An 18,594-nucleotide genomic window follows, 5' to 3' on the forward strand; every position below is an offset into this window, starting at 1 on the left:
TACCTATGCCTCTTATGTAGGTAGCTAAGATTACAGATGTATACTACCCCATCTGGTTTGTACTCCTATGTGCTTGCATTTATTAGTCCTATTGGTTAAATAAAACTGTCAAAGAGTGAATTGTGAGGTTTATCTGGTCCATCCTCTGATCAGTCTTAGGCTATCAAGTTTCTGTTTCAAAGCTTCACTTTAAAAAATTGCTTTTTTGGGGGCTAGGAAGGCGGCTCAGTGGTAGAGCGCTTGCCTTGCATGCCTGAGGCCCTGGGTTCGATTCCTCAGCACCACATAAGCAAAAAGAAAAAAGCCAGAAGTGGCGCTGTGGCTCAAGTGGTAGAGCGTTAGCCTTGAGCTGAAGAGCTGAGGGACAGCGCCCAGGCCCAGAGTTCAGGCCCCATGACCAGACCCAAAAAAAAGTTTTTTTTTTAAATTACTTTTTTGTTACTAAAATGTGATGCACAGAGGGATTAAAATTACATAAGTTATGTAATGAGTACATTTCCTTTAGTTTAGTATCTTCCTTTCCCTCACTCTCTTCCATTACCTCCATCCGCTCTCCACCCAGGAGTTGTATAGTTCACTTTCATCACAGTATCCCTTTAGCTCCACTGCTGGACTTTTTCACCCTTCATTTTTGACAAACAATATGTGTCCTCCAAAAGCAAATCTTTTAAAGAACCAGTGAATCTTACATTCATTGATCTCCCATTAGCTAGCCTGATGAAAACTTACACTATTTTTCAGAAATGTAAGTCCACAAAACCATCTGTAGGGAACACATGTAGTTCAAAGTGGGCAAAAAAACAAGTATTATGTCAAACAGAAGTATAAGCACCTCCAGAAGTCAGAGTCTCAAGTGATGTTAGTCTGCCTATTGTTTGCAGGGAAGAAAGAAATCAGTTCTTCCTCAACTGCCCAACAAGTTGAACATCTTCAATCTGTCTACATAGTCAATAAAAATGAAATGAAAAGTGTTCAGAATCTTGTTGGACTTCATGAGTTATCCTTACTGGTAAAGGTTTGAAAATACTATGGTCAGAATGATTGAGTTTGAGGTTCAAACCCTTTAGTCCAATTGTCTTATCACCTATCAGAACCCCAAGAATTGTGTAGAGTATATGAGTGTTTCAACTAATCATTTGTTTGAGAAGTCTCATGTTAACAAGTGAACAAGAGAAGAATAAAAAAAAGGACAAGGAAATAAACAAAAAAATGTCTCAGGAAAGGATAGGCTTCCAGTATTTGGAGAGGGCCAATTTGGGCAACGTACAAACACAGAACCAATGACTACTGGCTTCTCTTTTCCAGTGAAGGCAGACTATGAGGCACTCTGTTTTCCTTTGTGAATGCTTAGCCATAAGGGGGCTTCATTTGGGGAGAGAGCCGGTGATGCCCCATATTGGAGGAATCCTCTCCTGGCCTCTGTCTTCTAGATCTCTACTCAGAAACCTTCTCTCCCCTCTGTGCCCCAGAGCAGTTGCCCACTGTGTGTTACATCTCTTTCCCATTACAACTTCTAACTTTTCACAGCAAAAACCTCTCAGAAGTACTTCTTTTTAGTTAAGGGTGTGACTTTTGCTATCTGGTTAATGCAGTGAAATCTCCATAAGGAAACTGAGATTTGATTGTGCCAAGTTTTCAAAACTCCAGAGCAGTTGAGTCCTTAACAACAGGATAATTGTCAAGATGGTTTCTGGCTTTAGCCTTCATATTTTGCAGAGACATGATGGGGATTTTTTTTTTCTTTAAGTGGAGTGTGTTGTGCGGATGTCAGGTCACCTATTTAAGTGATTTGTCTGTAGGGTGCAATCTTCATTGCCATGCTGTGACTCTTTGGTTTTTACTTCCTTGGAGGGAAGATATCTCTTTCTCCAGTTGATTTGCTGAGCAGAAGGAGTTGAGGTATTCTGTTTACCTTGCTTTGTTGTTCTCCTGAACATCTTTACAGTATTCCAGATTTCCTTTTCTGTGCTACTGGTGAGGACTGCCTACATGCATACATTCCTTTCTATCAGCTGTTGTTTAGTTATGCACCTGTTGCTTTGTTTCTAGCCTATGGAGGAGCAAAGTAGAGCTGTTTCCCTACTGTGCTACCTTGAGCTTACACCGGTCTTTTTTCTTTAACTGTCTAATTTTCTTATGGTTTTTTAGCCACCTGTTACCGGCCTTCCCTTTTTCATTTACTTCTTCATTTTCATGTCATGTATCTTTTGTTATGTATCTTTCTGAACATTTGGAAAATGCTTATTTTTCAAGTGTTTGTCAGGTTTGTTAGGTTGAAAGTTGTATCTGATGGTAATGGGAACTCTGTGATTTGTTCTTTAATTTTCTCTTCTTTATCTCAACTTAACCCAACATGCATGCTGTGGTTTGCATTGGATTACATCAGTGTAGGAATTTACTGTATATCTTCATTGACTATTTCCTAACTATATTTCTCTTCTGTTTTCCTTTCTCTCTTCCCATGTCCCTCTTTGTAAGTAGCTGTGCTTGAATGGGAACTCCATCTGATAATTGCTAGAGTCCCCCATTTCTCTTAGATCACTCATATTGCCCATCCATTTACAGATCCAGAGGGTGGCTTGGTTCAGTCTCCCTCAAAAATGTATATTTAAGAATTCATGTTCTTTTAATCGTGTCTTTTGCAATAGCTATAAACCCAGTCATCTAGCTAGGTACAACTGTCAGTAGAAAAATCTTCCAACTTCTATTTGGCATGGATTGTCAGTCTTTGTCCAGTTGTTATTACCATATAGGAGTTGGAAAATTCAATAGGTCCATGATGCTAGTGCTACTCTTAATTTGCTTTTCTTATGATGTTTATGTGGGTTAAGATGTTTATTATGGGGCTGGTAGAGTGCTTGCCTTGCATGCATGGGGCCCTGGGTTCGATTCCTCAGCACCACATAAGCAGAAAAAAAAAATTAAAAAGCTGGAAGTGGTGCTGTGGCTCAAGTGGTAGAGTGCTAGCCTTGAGCTGAAGAGCTGAGGGACAGCGCCCAGGCCCAGAGTTCAGGCCCCATGATAGGACCAAAAACAAAAAAAAGATGTTTATTAATGCTTTTTTTTTTCTGGCCAGCTGCTGGTGGCTTGTGCCACCAGCATAGCTATTCAGGAATCTGAGATTGTAGATTGTGGTTCAAACCCAGCTCAGGCAGGAAAGTTCATGAGACCCATATCTCCAACTGACCACCAAAAGATGGAAGTAGAACTGTGACTCAAGTATCGGAGCACTATCCTTGAACAAAAGAGCTAAGGAATAATGCTTAGGCCCTTAGTTCAAGCCCTAGGAAACACACACACACACACACACACACACACACACACACACACAGAAATAAATTCTATGTTTTATTACATCATTGAGAGAATTACATCATTGTATGAATTTTCTGTATAGGTTAACTATTTTCTGCAATATTTATTGTAATGCTTAATTAATTTCTTCTCTTTTTTTTCAGGAGTTATTTTAATTCCAGGAGGTTCAATTGGCCATTTTCTGGGAGGTTTCATTGTTTCTAAGTTAAAACTGTCTTGTAAAGGCCTGCTGAGATTTATAATGCTTACTTCTGCTGTATCTGCTGCATGTCTTTCCCTTGTAATTTTTGTAAACTGCGATCCAGATAAATTTGCTGGAATCAATGAAAATTATGATGGGTAAATATGATTTCATACATTATATTCTAAAATCAGAACCCAATAGAATATTTCTCAACCAATGAATAATTATTTATACACTAACTATTATATGTCAGTTTTAAAATTGTAAATCATATATAGAGAATAAAAATATATACTTTTGTGTTTAATATTTAAAAATAGTATCATGGGCCAGGCGCTGGTGGCTCATGCCTGTAATCCTAGCTACTCAGGAGGCTGAGATCTGCAGATCACGGTGCAAAGCCAGCCTAGGCAGGAAAATCCGTAAGACTCTTATCTCCAGTAAACCATTAGAAAACTGGAAGTGGTGCTGTGGCTCAAGTGGTAGAGCACTCACCTTGAGCTGAAGAGCACAAGGACAATGCTCAAACCCAGGGTTCAAGCTGCATGACCAAAAAAAAAAAAAAAATGAAGAGGTATAATCTAAAATGTTTACTACTGTATTTAATTATGTCTTCAGAAAAGCTGTTAAAGGAAATAATTTCAATAAGCATACCCTATGCTTATCATTGATAACTTGCTGTGTATATTAATTCAAAACAGTAATAATACAGTTAAATTTGATCTCCTTATTTTTTACAGGACAGGTGAGGTAGGAAACCTCATAGCGCCTTGCAATGCTCACTGTAGATGCTCAGCCATGGTCTATTTTTCTGTATGTGGAAGAGATGACATAGAATATTTTTCTCCCTGCTTTGCAGGCTGTAAACGTTCTAAAGTGTTAAACAGAGAAAAGGTAATTCTTCAGTAATATGTTCAACTTGCAAATCATGCTTCTATTTTACTCCTGATTTTCTGTCCTGCTTATCTTATTTTAAATGTTAAAACAAGGGAAAAATCTGTTCCATGGAATGGACTATCAGGTGGGAGTTAGAAATGGAGGAGACACATTAGCATCAAAATATACCTCCAGATATTATACCAGACTGATTTTATACTTTTGAATCTGTGAGTGACTGTTACTTACCTTCAAGGCATTTTTTTTCTCTCACTTTTGTGGTTTACCTTAGTTCTGTACTAACTATCAATAGCACATGACACCCAAAAGTTTGCAAGATCTTTTCCCACATCTAGGCATTTGGCCACTTCTCACCTTTTGGCCTTTCAGTCTAGTTCCTTCCTACTGAGGAATTCAAAATGCCTACCTGTGCTTCTCATTACTTGTGGTTGGATTTTAATCTGCCTTTTCAATTATTGGAGTTGAATTTATTTTGCAACTTTATTCTAAACGCTTTTTTGTTGTTGTTGCTGTTGTAGAGTTGGAACTCGGGGCCTGGGTGCTGTCCCTCAGCTCTTCAGCTCAAGGCTAGTGCTCTACCACTTTGAGCCACAGCACCGCTTCTGATTTTCTGGTGATTAAATGGAGATAAGAGTCATGGGCTTCATGCCTGGGCTGGCTTCGAAGCAAGATCCTCATATTGCAGCCTCCAGAGTAGTTAGGATTACAGGCACGAGCCACCAGCACCCAGCTATACAACTCTTTAAAGATAACAAGACAGCCAAAACTATTTAAAACTATTTTTTTTTATTTTATTTTAATTGAGAACATACTGTACAGAGGGGTTACAATTACATGGGCAGGAAAATGCATACATTTCTTACCAAGCATTGCAGCCTCCTCTTTTGTTTATCCTTCACCTCCCTTCCCAGCCTCCCCCTTCCCCCCCACCCAATCATACCCCCCCTCCCTCCCCCCCACCGACATTGTAAAGCTGGTTTTGACATGACATTTTGTACTTCTCATTGTTGCAACAGGTCCACCTGAATCCTTAAACGACTTGTTTGTCCCCGTCTCCTCCACATGTTATACTTACATCAAATATAGTGAAAGCGGGGGTTACACTGTGGGGGAGGGACATACAAAGCAACAAAGAAATAATATTATAAATGCGTTAGAAACACATGCATGAATGAAACAAAAACATTAAAATACATATTTGAGGGTTAGTTTTCCTAACATCACATTCTCTGACTTTTTCCGCTTGACTCATACCTATACTAGATATTGCAAATAAGGGAAACCATGGGACCTATGTTTCTTTGGGCCTGGCTTACTTCACTTAATATAATTTTTTCCAAGCCTTTCCATTTCCTAACAAATGGGGCAATGTCATTCTTTCTGATGGAGGCATAGAATTCCATTGTGTCTATATACCACATTTTCTTGATCCATTCATCTACTGAGGGGCATCTGGGTTGGTTCCATATCTTAGCTATGGTAAATAATGCTGCAATAAACATAGTTGTGCTGGTAGCTTTAGTGTGGCCTTGTTTGTGGTCATTTGGGTAAATGCCCAAAAGTGGGATTGCTGGGTCATTGGGGAGCTCTATATGGAGTCTTTTGAGGAACCTCCATACTGCTTTCCAAAGTAGTTGAACAAGTTTACATTCCCACCAACAATGAAGTAAGGTTCCTTTCTGTCCACATCCCCTCCAGCATCTGTTGTTGTTAGAGTTCTTGATTTTTGCTGTTCTAACTGGAGTGAGGTGATATCTCAATGTTGTTTTGATTTGCATTTCTTTTATGGCTAGGGATGTTGAACATTTCTTCATGTGTCTATTGGCCATCCTTCTTTCTTCTTCAGAGAAGCTTCTCTTTAGGTCTTTCGCCCACTTACTTATTGGGCAGTTGTTTCTTTGAGGATTTGTTGAAAACTATTTTTTTAACTATCTCTTTCTAAAGCATTTTTTTTACCTTTCTGGTTGTCAGTGTCTACTTCTTCCAGAAAATATTAATTAATAGACGCATTAACTCATAGAAGTCTATTTTTCTCCTATTTGTCTCATATTTCTGCACCATAGAAGAGATTAATATTCTACTAGTTCCTCTTTGATACATTTGGACTATTTTCTCTTTACCATCACCAGACATCATTTTTTTTTCTTTTTTGGTTGGTGGTGGAACTTAAACTCAAGGCCTTGGTTCTAGCTCTGGGCTTTTTTTGTTATTGTTGTTGTTCAAAACTAGCACTGTATCATTTTGAGATGCAGCTCCCTTGCTGGTTTTCAGGTGGTTCATTTGCAATAAAAGTCTCACAAGCTTTCCTGCCCAGGATGGCTTTGAACCATTATCCTCAGATCTCAGCATCCTGAGTAGCTAGGAGTACAGGAGAGAGCCAGAATGACTTTTAAGAATTCATGTTTGGCTGCCTCTAATCCTAGGTATTTAGGAGGCTGAGATCTAAGGATCTCAATACAAAGCGAGTCCAGGCAGGAAAGGCCGAGAGACAATTATCTCCAATGAATTAGCAGAAAACCACAAGTGGTGCTATGGCTCAAAGTGATAGAGTACTAGCCTTGAATAAAAGATCTCAAGTATTTAGGTTTTGGGCACTGTCATGCTCCTGAATACTATGCGTGGTGATTGCAGAATTTATCTTGAGGATTTTAAAATATGCTACCTTTACAAATTCTTGATTTATTCTTTCCTCCAAATCTTGACTATCCTCCTCATCCAATATCCTTCCATTCTTCCCAAGGGTTTTTCTTGTCAGTTCCTACACCCTTCTATGATCTCAACTTCAGTTATCCTACATTTGAACTACACTTTATTTCTTTCAGTTAACTCTCCATTACATAGATCCATGAGTTTTTCAGCCCTTCCAGAGCCTAGTTTTTGGTGACCTTACTATCTTGTGTTTTCACTCATTCTCTTAGCTTAGATTCTTCTGACTTACAACCAACTACTGTGCTGTATATATTGTGTCTGACTTCCTGATCCACTCGTTACCCTTTTCTACCTCTTCAGTGTATGAGAAGAGTACATGATAAGATGTGTGCTCCTTTGCCCTCCTTAGCCCTCCTTTGACTAAATTAACCTATTAAGGAGTCCTTGGAGAAAATAAAAGCAAGGTAATATCATAGTGTGATTTTTTAGTTCCTTCCCTGATTGCTATCCTGGGTTGAAGACCTCTGTTTATCCCAGGGAGACCCTTTCTATGTGTCTCTATGTCTTTGGTTATCATTTACGCTAGGCTTCTACAGCAAATCCTTTTAAATCGACTTTCTAAATAATGGTACATATGATCATCTTGATTGTTTTCTCTTATAAAACCTTTCTTCCTAGCTCTATTGTATCACACATTGTTTTAATAGTTCCTTGAACATGTGTCTACTTTTACCCTTAATTTCCTAGACTGCTAGCAACCAAAATGATCTTTAAAATGTATTTCCCCTGGGGCTGGGAAGGTGGCTCAGTGGTAGAGCATTTGCCTTGCATGCATGAGGCCCTGGGTTCGATTCCTCAGCACCACATAAGCAAAAAGAAAAAAGCCAGAAGTAGCACTGTGGCTCAAGTGGTAGAGCGCTAGTCTTAAGCTGAAGAGCTGAGGGACAGTGCCCAGGCCCAGAGTTCAGGCCCCACAACTGGACTCCCCCAAAAAATGTATTTCCCGAAGAGCTTCTCATCAATAAGAATGGAGACTAAAGTTCTTACATTCTTTATCAATTACTTAATAACTGTTGGACAGTATACCTTACTTTTACAATCCTAATTTTATTTTTCTCTGGTCTCCTTGATGTTTTGTGGCCCATATTATTCTCTTAGCTCTTTTGTAAACTTGTCAAGCAAGTGCTAGTGCAATTTTTTACAACAGCTTATCTGCTCTTACTGGTAACATACTTCTAGATAATCATATGACTCATTCCTATACTTTCTTCAACTTTTTTCTTAAATATCACTTCATCATTGAGACAATTTAAGTTTATGCTTAGTATACACTTACATCCCCTAATACCACCTGCAATTTTTCTTTGCCCTATTTTCATCCATAATAACCACATGCCCATTATCAATGATTTCCTTTTATATCTATCTTCCCAAGTAGGATGTTTTCTAAATGACACAGTATATTGCCATTGTGTTTTTTCTGTATTTTCCCCCAACAACCAGAAGGATATTTATTTAAATTTTATTGTAAAGGTAATGTACAGAAGGGTTACAGTTACATGAGTCAGGTAATGAGTACATTTCCTTTTGAGCAGTGACACCCCACCTCATTTTGCCCAGTTTTTCCCCTCCCAACATTGCTCTCCCCAGTTGTAAAGTTCATTCCAACATAATGTCTAGTGACTATCTCTGCTGAATTGGTTCACTCTTTGTCCCACCATTTCTGTACTTCCTTTTCCCCTCCCCAAATCAGATAAACTTATATACAAGACAGAGTACAAAATTTAAAAAAAAAAAACAGCAACAGAGGGAATAAATCAAAGAAAAAAAGGAGAAAAAAGAGAACCATGAACAGTACAATAAAAAAAACTTCTTGCTTCAATTACTTGGAGTTCATTTTGATAAGCATTATTTTATATGATCATATGCACATAGCTATTGAGCCCTTGTGATCCTCTCCTATAGTCCTCCTGTGTTCTCATTGTGTAAATGTTTAAGCTGTATAGTTAATCATGTCCAGGTATAATTATTTGTCATTTGCTATCCATTGGGTTTACTTGTAGATTTATAGGCACATTCTAATTATTACAAATAAGGGAAACCATGTGGCCTATGTGTCTTTAGGTCTAGCTTAGTATAATTTTTTCAAGTCTTTCCATTTCCTTATCATTAGGGCAGTGTCATTCTTTCTGATGGAAGCATAGAATTCTATTGTGTATATGTACATATATCACATTTTCTTGATCCATTCATCCACTGAAAGGCATTTGAATTGATTCCATAATGTGGCTATGGTAAACTCTGGTTTCTCTTCTCAATGAACTTTAATTTGGATAGTTTCATATTTCTGTTATTCAACATACCCAGTAATAAGAACTTCCTCAACAATGCTTATGAAATTTTACTTTGTTAATCATTTGGATTCTATTCACCTTTTATCTCTTATTTCTTTATTAGTAGTCTATCTCTATATTCCTGTTCAATTTGTTGCTTTTCTTATTGTTCATTATTTAGGGTAGTTTTGGTAGTTAACAAATTTCTAAATAATTTCTGGACTCTAATCATTTTTTAGGTCTTAGAAAAATTGTACTGCTTCATTTTTCTTGCAGTATTAACCCTGAAATAACATAATAAAGATTCAGGTTTTAATTATTCTTCTATTCATGTCCATGTTGAGACTTTCACTGACCCTCCATAAACTTTTTATTTTTGTGTTACCCTTTCTTCATTTAAAAAATAAATTAAATGTATTGTTATGTAAATTAACATATCTATGCAAGTTTTATATATTGTTTTGCTTAATAATATGAATATAATAATATTTAAATTATTATTTATTTTTGAGACTCACTAAAATTAGTGTTGGAGTCTTGGCATAAGTGGAAGAGCACCTGCCTAGGAAATGGAAGGATCCCAGTTCAAACTCCTATACTGCCCCTTCCTCAAATTGCTAAAATTACAAACATGTTATATGTTATAATTGAGGGACTATTTGAAGGAACTGAAGAGGGAAGAGAATGTTAAACTATGAACAATACCAAAATATATTGCATATGATAAATGAAGAATTGTAAAAAGAAACTACTCACTGAAACCTGTTGAATAATGGGAAAAGTGGTGCTGGGGAAATAATGAGAGGTCAACCTGATTTCAATGTTATATACCTGCCCATGAAATATACCATAGCGAAACCCTATTTAACAATTAACATACACTGAAAGAAAAATGAGGGACAGGAATAAAAGACAGATCCCATCTGTACTGGATTACTAGTGGAAGCAGAGAGAACAAAGAAGGAGAAATATTGTTGAAATAGTTTATGTACCTGGAAAGTGGGTCAGAGACAATTTTTTTTTTGTCCATCGTGGGGCTTAAACTCTGGACGTGGGCACTGTCCCTCAGCTCTTCAGCTCAAAGCAAGTACCACTTGAGCCACAGTGCCACTTCCAGTTTTCTGAGTGATTTATTGGAGGTAAGAGTCTCACAGTCTTTCCTGCCCTGGATGGCTTTGAACTGTGATCCACAGATCTCAGTCTCCTGAGTAGCTAGGATTACAGGCGTGAGCTACCGGCACCTGGCGACATTTGTTGATATTGGTTTAGGAAAGATGAGGAAGAATGGGGAGAGAGATGAGTCTGATCAAGATTCATTAAATGCATATATGGGCATGTCTAAATGAAACCTCTTGTCAACGAATTAATGCTAATAAAATATAACTATAAAAAGTAACTAATATGAAATCATTTTACATGGTTCTACAAGCATTTTGTGACCCAGACACTATATCTGCTGGGTTTAATAAATAATAATCATGACATCATTACATTATAAATCAAAGGTATTATCCTTTCAACTTAGTTCCAATACGTTTCACACTTATATAATTGTATTTTAAATACCAACTAAAATTGTCTGTTATTTTTTACATTAATTGCCCCCAATTTACATACTATGGATCATTATGAAAAAAGTATGAATATTTGAGGATTTTTTGTCAGCAGAACTTTACATAATAGTTATTACACACACACACACACACACACATCCCTGGGTAAAATAACTTGAGTTTGCCAGGTATTGGTGGCTCACGCCTGTAATCCTACCTACTCAGGAGATTAAAAGCTGAGGCTTATGCTTCAAAGACTTCCTGAGCAAGAAAGGCTGTGAGACTGTTATCTCCAATAAACTACCAGAAAACCAGAAGTGGTGCTGTGTCTCAAGTGGTAGAACACTAGCTTTGAGCTGAAGAGCTGAGGGACAGTGCCCAGGCCCAGAGTCCAAGCCCCATGACTGACAATAGTAAAATAATAATAATAATAATAATAATAATAACTTGAGTTTATCATTAATGTTTCACTTCTAAATAATAAACATCAGAGTTAGTGTGAGGGTATTTTTATTAATACATCAGTCTGCCTACAATTACTGATTAAGTTTTTATTTTTTAATGAAGAGTTTTTGATTCATGACTTTCTGACACATTGTTTTCTATCTTGACATTAATAGGCATACTATAATTGCAGCTGCATTAAAAATGGATTGTTAAACTCTGATATAGAAGGTGATTTTATTGATGCCCTGCCTGGAAAATGTGACACCAAGTGTTATAAATTACCGTTGTTTTTTGCTTTTATCTTTTCTGCAATTATTTTTTCCTGTTTTTCTTCTATACCACTCAATCTGGTAATTTTCCGGTAGGTATACAATATTTACAATTATCATTCACTTAGGACAAAAGGGCAAGTTTTTAGATTATACTATATTATTGAAAATTTTCTCTATCTTTCCTGGTAGCAGATACAAAAGAAAAAGTTAATATTGTCAGAATTTATACTTAATTCTCTGGGCACTGTCCCTCAGCTCTTCAGCTGAAGGCAAGCACTCTACTACTTGAGCCAAAGTGCTATTTCTGGTTTTCTGGTGCTTACTTGGAGATACGTAGTTTCACATACTTTACTGTTTAGGCTGATCCTCAGATCTCAGCCTCCTGAGTAGCTAGGATTACAGGCATCAGCCACTGGTGTCTGGCCCAGCCAGCATTTTTCATGAATTCTTCCTGAAGATTCACAGCATTATTTTTTTTCTTATCCATAGAACCATTGGTCATTATTTTGAAATTTAATTTTCTCAAGAGGTTAACAAGAAATTTTGAGCCATAAATATCCTGGAGAAAATAGCCAGGTAACAAAGTAGGGGGCAAAACATAACCTGATCTGGTACTACCATATCTTCCTTGTGAAGATAGATGGTTTTTCACAGGCCAACCAGACAAGGGACAATATCTTCATTCACAGGAAAAATTATGAATGAAAGGAAAGCAAAAAATGATTAAAATACTTTGATAAGGATTTTTCAGATAGGTACAGCATGATGGGTAAATAGGAGATTTGAGCTAGTTAAGTCCTTGCCCATGTTAATCTTTATTTTACCATGTTAATATGAATACTGTTACCTGTGTACACATTTGTGAACCATTGCAAAGAGTAAACTAATGAGAGTTTTTAAATGGTAGATTAGGAACACCTAGCACAAACCATCTGGATCATGGCTCAGAGAGAGACAAGGGACACAAAAAGGCAAGAGAAGGCAATGATAAATATTAAAAAAATGAAATTTAAAAAATCAAATTAAAACCAGAAATATTAAACTTATATTTGCAAAAGGAACAATGTAACATAGAGCTCGGAGCAAAACAGTAGGCCACAAAGGGACTTTCTGAGCAGGGCTTCAAACAAGAGAAAAAAGGCAAACCTCAGGAAGACCCACAGGCACTCACCAGCTGGCACTCTACAAAAATAAGTTTTAAAATAGGAAATCTATATCATGTGCAGTAAACAAACTCAGCGAAAGGCCTCCCAGAACTTTCTAATGTGTCTATTAGCACAGAGGAGAAGTTGTACTCAAACTCCTAGCTGGGGAGAAGAGAAGACCCATGCTACCTTTCTACTGGCTAAGCAAGTGAGCCCCCTGAGAATCATTGTAGAACCTGGCAGTGTACCCCAGAGTAAAAGCAACAAGAAACAAAGCACTGGAGCTGTATCACAAACTATGAACTCTGGTAAGAAAGCTCAGATGTTTGTGAATATGAATCAAGTTTCCTAAACAGGGAAGTGTGAGGCTAGGGCTCTCAAGATCAATCAGAGTTTAGGTGCTTTACCCAGCCAATGCAAGCTGCTTTTATTTGATTGCTTTGTACCCTTTCAGAGGGCCAAAGAAACTATTGTATGGTACTATTCCATGCTAAATCAACACTAGCAGTAGGCTGTCAGTGCTAGGAGAAATCCAGCCTGGGAGATCTTTAGTCTTAGTAATGGGTGGCAGTACTCCCCACATGCTTTTATTCCTCTGTGGAAAGAAAGAAATGAAAAGTCAATAAATAAAAAAGAAGTAGAAATTTTCATCAATGGATTAGATTGTGTAGAAAGGAAAGAATATCATTGGAGACAAGATCCCAGAAATACTCATTTTAAACAACAATTAAAAAAAATAAATATAAATCGTAAAGACACATGCACATCTATGTCAATTACTATATTACTCATTATTGAGGAAGATTATTGCTAATTTATTTTAGCTTTTGAGTAGAGAATATAATAACCAAAGGTACACAAGGAAAGGGAGGAATGCATGAAAATTGAGACAAGTTAAGCAAAGTTGAATGAAGTGACTATTTCAGATATGGGCAGGATGCAAGGAATGCCAAAGTGCAATGCAGCCAATCTGGTATGAAAATTGAGAGCTTATATCAGCAGAGAAAGGAGGCTGGGATAGTAGATTTGGCTCACAAAATCCTCTCTTTCAGCCAGGTGCTAGTGACTTATGCCTGTAATCCCAGCTACTCTGAGATCTGAGGATTGCAATTGAAAAGTCAACCTGAGAAGCAAAGTCTGTGAGACACTCTTATCTCCAATTAAACATACATACACACACACACACACACACACACACACACACACAGGTAGAGCACAGCCTTGGGCAACAGGAGCTCAGGGACTTCTCCAAGGCCATGAGTTCAAGCCTCAGGACCAAAACATACACATTCTCTCATGAAAAAAAAAAGAAAGATATTGGTTGGCAATAAGCAGAAAATGGGAAATGAAAGGAGTTGAAATCTTCTAATTGAACTGTTAGTACAACTGATACATAAGAAAAAAACCAAAGCTTTAAATCAGCATACATTATGTATAGCTAGTAATACCATTGCTGTTTGTTTTCAGGATTGTACCTAGCAGACTCCATTCTCTGGCCTTGGGCTTTTCCTATGTGATTGTGAGACTACTTGGTATGAATTTGTAGCAATTTTCATTAGATCAAATGTTTCTTTTCTTATATGTATGTATGCTTAAAGATTTTAGAATTTTGTAATAAATTGCAATGTATTATGATAGAAGAAATGAATAGAAGACTTATTTGAAAAAATTTAGGAAGCAGTCTTTGTGAAGAAATAATTGACTAGGTACTACTAACTAACTCATGCCTGTAATCTTAACTATGCAGAAGGCTGAGATCTGAGGAGTATGGTTCAAAGCTAGCTTGGCCAAGAAAGCTTGTAAGACTCTTCTCCAATTAACAAGCAAACAGCCAGAAGTGGAGTTCAAATGAAAGCACTAACCTTGAGTAAAAAAAAACAATGAAACAATGGCCAAGCCCTGAGTTCAAGCCCTGGCTGTCCAAAAAGAGAGACAATAAATTATATTGGATGAGATATGCAATGCATTTAACCTGAAATATATTCATCATCTCATATGAGTTGTTTTAATAGCCAATACAAAACATTTGTATAATCAAAACCACTTTACTTTTTTTTACATGTTTAGTAAGTCATTAAATAAGACTAGTTTTTAAAAATATTTTAATCACCAAAGATACTGAATCAGACGTGTTCACTAATGTATTTATTCCCAAGAACACATTTCCTAAAGGTAATGGACTCTTCACACCTTAAGTAGCCAAAAAAAAAAAATCTGTATTTCAAATCTGCATTATAATTAAAACGTTCAGTTCAAGCAATGCTTTAAAAATATCTCTGCAGGGGCTGGGAAAGTGGCTCAGTGGTAGAGTGTTTGCCTTGCATGCATGAGGCCCTGGGTTCAATTCCTCAGCACCACATAAGCAGAAAAAGCCAGAAGTGGCACTGTTGCTCAAGTGGTAGAGCGCTAGCCATGAGCTGAATAGCTCAGGGACAGTGCCTAGGCCCAGAGTTCAGGCCTCACAACTAACACCACCACCACCACCAACAACAAAACATACACACACACACACCTCTGCAGTAAGAAAAACTAGATCGGATTGAACGAGACTGGATTGGATTACAGACTGAAATGCAAGTAATAAGGGAATGTAGAGAAATACATCTGGCTTTGATGAAGATCAGAGAAGGATAAGGAGAGGTTTGTTAAGAGGTAGCATAGAGGGGCTGGGAAGGTGGCTTAGTGGTAGAGTGCTTGCCTTGCATGCCTGAGGCCCTGGGTTCGATTCCTCAGCACCACATAAGAAAAAAGCCGGAAGTGGCACTGTGGCTCAAGTGGTAGAGTGCTAGCCTTGAGCTGAAGAGCTGAGGGACAGCGCCCAGGCCCAGAGTTCAAGCCCCATGACCGGACCCAAAGAAAAAAAAAAAAAGAAGTAGCATAAAAAACAGCAAATTCCCTGCCACAAAAAGGCCCATTAAGGCTAATGAATTTTTGCCTGAAAGAGGCTATAATAAGGTGGCATTATAGATACAGACTATAGTTAATATGGTGCTTTATCACTAAAGAATTTTAAGCAAGGAGAAATATTTTATTTTTAAATGATAACTGATGGCAAAAATATTATTCAACATGTGGAGGAAAAGAAATGAGGGTTTTTGCTTAAGTGTAAAGAGATATTCTGAATTGGAATCTGGAGGTTTTAGTGGAGAAAGAAAAATCAACATATTCAAGATACCTTTAGAATTCATGATGCAAACTTTGTGGTGGATTGGAAAACAGTGATAAGGAATAGATGTAAGTAGGGGAAAAACAAAGGAGGAGGTAACAATGCTCGATAGGAAATGTATTTATTACTTTACTCATGATACTGTAACCCCTGTGTACAGTACTTTTACAATAAAAAACATATAAAAAACAAAAAAAGAAATAGATGTAGTAAATAGTAGGTTTAGGGTTTTCCGTTTGAGCAACGATTTAAAAAAAAAAAAAAAGTAGATAATGACCACTGACAAATATCAAGAGTCACAAGGCGAGAATCCAGTTTCTAGCATTTTGGGGATGATTCTGTGTAACTGTCCACTCACCTTCAGCTGGAAGTAGCCCTGTTGCTGGGGAGATGTAGTCTCTGAGAGTATGTAGGATTTTCCTCAAGCTACACAGCTGCTTCTTGAGATTTTATGCCATATAAATTTTAGGATGACCGGAACATATGAAAGGCTTTGTGCTTTCAGTTATCTTTCATAGTATCTTGATAAACAAAAGATGTAGGTTGCCAACTCATTTCTTTATCATTGAAAAACACCACAATTATCTTTACAAAATAGTAATTGTTATAAATATTTATCCCATATATTCCATGCAAAATAAAAATATATTTTGAAATGTTTTATAGAAAATGCCATCACAAAATTCTAAAAAGAAAAAAAAAAAACAAAACATTTGTTTGCAACTATTTTGATACATGGAGACATAAGGATTTTTAGAAAACGTAATATTGCTCCCAGGAGTTAATTATAATAGCTATATATAAATTACTAGATAATTTTAAGTGATGTCTGTACACTGATGTTTTAAGAGAAAATTTCTAGTATTTTCATGGGAAACAGTGATTGAATATTACAGGGACCATTCCTGGACCCTTAATCTTTGAATGGACAATACGAAGTTCATGTACTTTTCGAGACGCTAATATATGTGGACGCAAAGGACGTTGTTGGATCTATAACAAGATGAAAATGGCCTCCATATGGGTGGGAATATGTAAGTGACACACATTATAGAAACTTAGAGAAGTAAAATGGTTTTTAAATTTGTAGTTTTCTTTTTTTTTTTTTTTTTTGGTCGGTCGTGGGGCTTGAACTCTGGGCGCTGTCCCTCAGCTCTTCAGCTCAAGGTGAGCGCTCTATAACTTGAGCCACAGCGCCACTTCTGGTTTTCTGGTGGTTTATTGGAGCTACGATTACAGGCGTGAGCCACCAGCGACCGGCTAAATTTGTAGTTTTCAAGCCGGATGCCAGTGGCTCACTCCTGTAATCCTATCTACTCTGGAGGCTGACATCTGGAATCAAAGTTCAAAGCCAGGTCAGGAAAGTCCATGAGACTGTTATCTCTAATTAAGCACCAGAAAACCAGAAGTGGTACTGTATGGCTCAAGTGGTAGAGCACTTGCCTTGAGCTGAAGAGCTTAGGGACAGCGCCCAGGCCCAGAGTTCAAGCTCCATGACCAACAACAACAAAAAATAATAATAACTGTAATTTTCACAAATAGGTACTTTGAAAATTAAAAGAGGTTTATCATCTGGCCTTATAGAAAACTATTTTACAAATAAGTACTGTGTAATTCATGGAAACTTTGTATTATTTAATATTGTATTAAATATATTGTAATTCTATGGTATTCCTGAGAAAACATAGCAATCAGAGCATTTGCAATTTCAATTGAGTAAGTAATTTTCTTTGTACATATATACAATCAAGTGCTTACCTTTAGGAGCCTTTCCAGTTTAAAAGATTTAAAAAATGGAGGAATTGATAACATCAAAAATCACCAAAATACTGTTATCTAAGTCAAGTCTAAATTTTATGTTTTTTCTCTGTCTTTTTCCCCCTTCTTTGGTAGTACCTAGAATATAGTAAACATTTAGTATTTGTTGAATAGATAAAATATACAATGAGCCTGGAAGCTCATTGTGGTGGTAGCTGCTAGGGTCAAAATGTAGGGAAAGTCTAGCGGTGTTTATATTTCTCTGGAAAATTCACTAGATCTTTCTGGAAACTTGAAATTAAATTTAAAGCTAGGCACACCAGTGGTTTACACCTGTAATCCTAGCCACTCGTGGAGGCTGAGGATCTTGGTTCGAAGCCAGCCCAGGAAAGAAAGTCTTTGAGACTCTTATCTCCAACAAACTACTCAAAAAAAGCCAGAAGTGCTATGGTGACTCAAGCGGTAGAGTGCTAGCCTTGAGCACAAAGAAGCTCAGGGACAACACCCAAGCCATGAGTTCAAGCCCCAGGACAGGCAAAAGAAATACAGATAACGCCTAGTATAGACTTTCTTAATGTATTATTAACATGGTGGGGAATTTAATAATGATTCAGGCTTAAAGAAGAGAGGGAGAAAGTGATGAGGCAGACAGAAGGGAGCTGGGACTCATCAATCTACCTTTGTGATAACCAACCTACTTCCATGATGATGGCAGTAGTTGACTTGTGAAGATTGAGCCTCTGTGAATTGGTTGAGCACAGCCACCCCTTATTAGGCTCGGTCTCAAATACTATTAAAATGAAATGTTTCCAATACATAGCTTTCTGGAGACATATATACAAACTCTGGAGATGAGCTGTGTAAATCAGAGTCAC

At 37.2% G+C, this 18,594-nt stretch overlaps 1 protein-coding gene across 1 annotated transcript in view; it reads left to right on the forward strand.

Moving 5' to 3' along the window:
• Slco6a1 (solute carrier organic anion transporter family member 6A1) overlaps positions 1-18,594 on the forward strand; it is a 52,089-nt gene that overhangs the window by 30,163 nt on the left and 3,332 nt on the right. Inside the window, exons 8-12 of the mRNA XM_042691008.1 lie at positions 3,459-3,654; positions 4,240-4,393; positions 11,552-11,739; positions 14,263-14,327; positions 16,858-16,995. Of these exons, the coding sequence (XP_042546942.1) occupies positions 3,459-3,654; positions 4,240-4,393; positions 11,552-11,739; positions 14,263-14,327; positions 16,858-16,995 (741 nt within the window). The remainder of the gene's footprint in view (positions 1-3,458; positions 3,655-4,239; positions 4,394-11,551; positions 11,740-14,262; positions 14,328-16,857; positions 16,996-18,594) is intronic.

The sequence above is a fragment of the Dipodomys spectabilis genome, unplaced genomic scaffold, assembly GCF_019054845.1.
Source record: "Dipodomys spectabilis isolate Male_0828 unplaced genomic scaffold, ASM1905484v1 ptg000140l, whole genome shotgun sequence".
NCBI classification, from domain to species: domain Eukaryota; kingdom Metazoa; phylum Chordata; class Mammalia; order Rodentia; family Heteromyidae; genus Dipodomys; species Dipodomys spectabilis.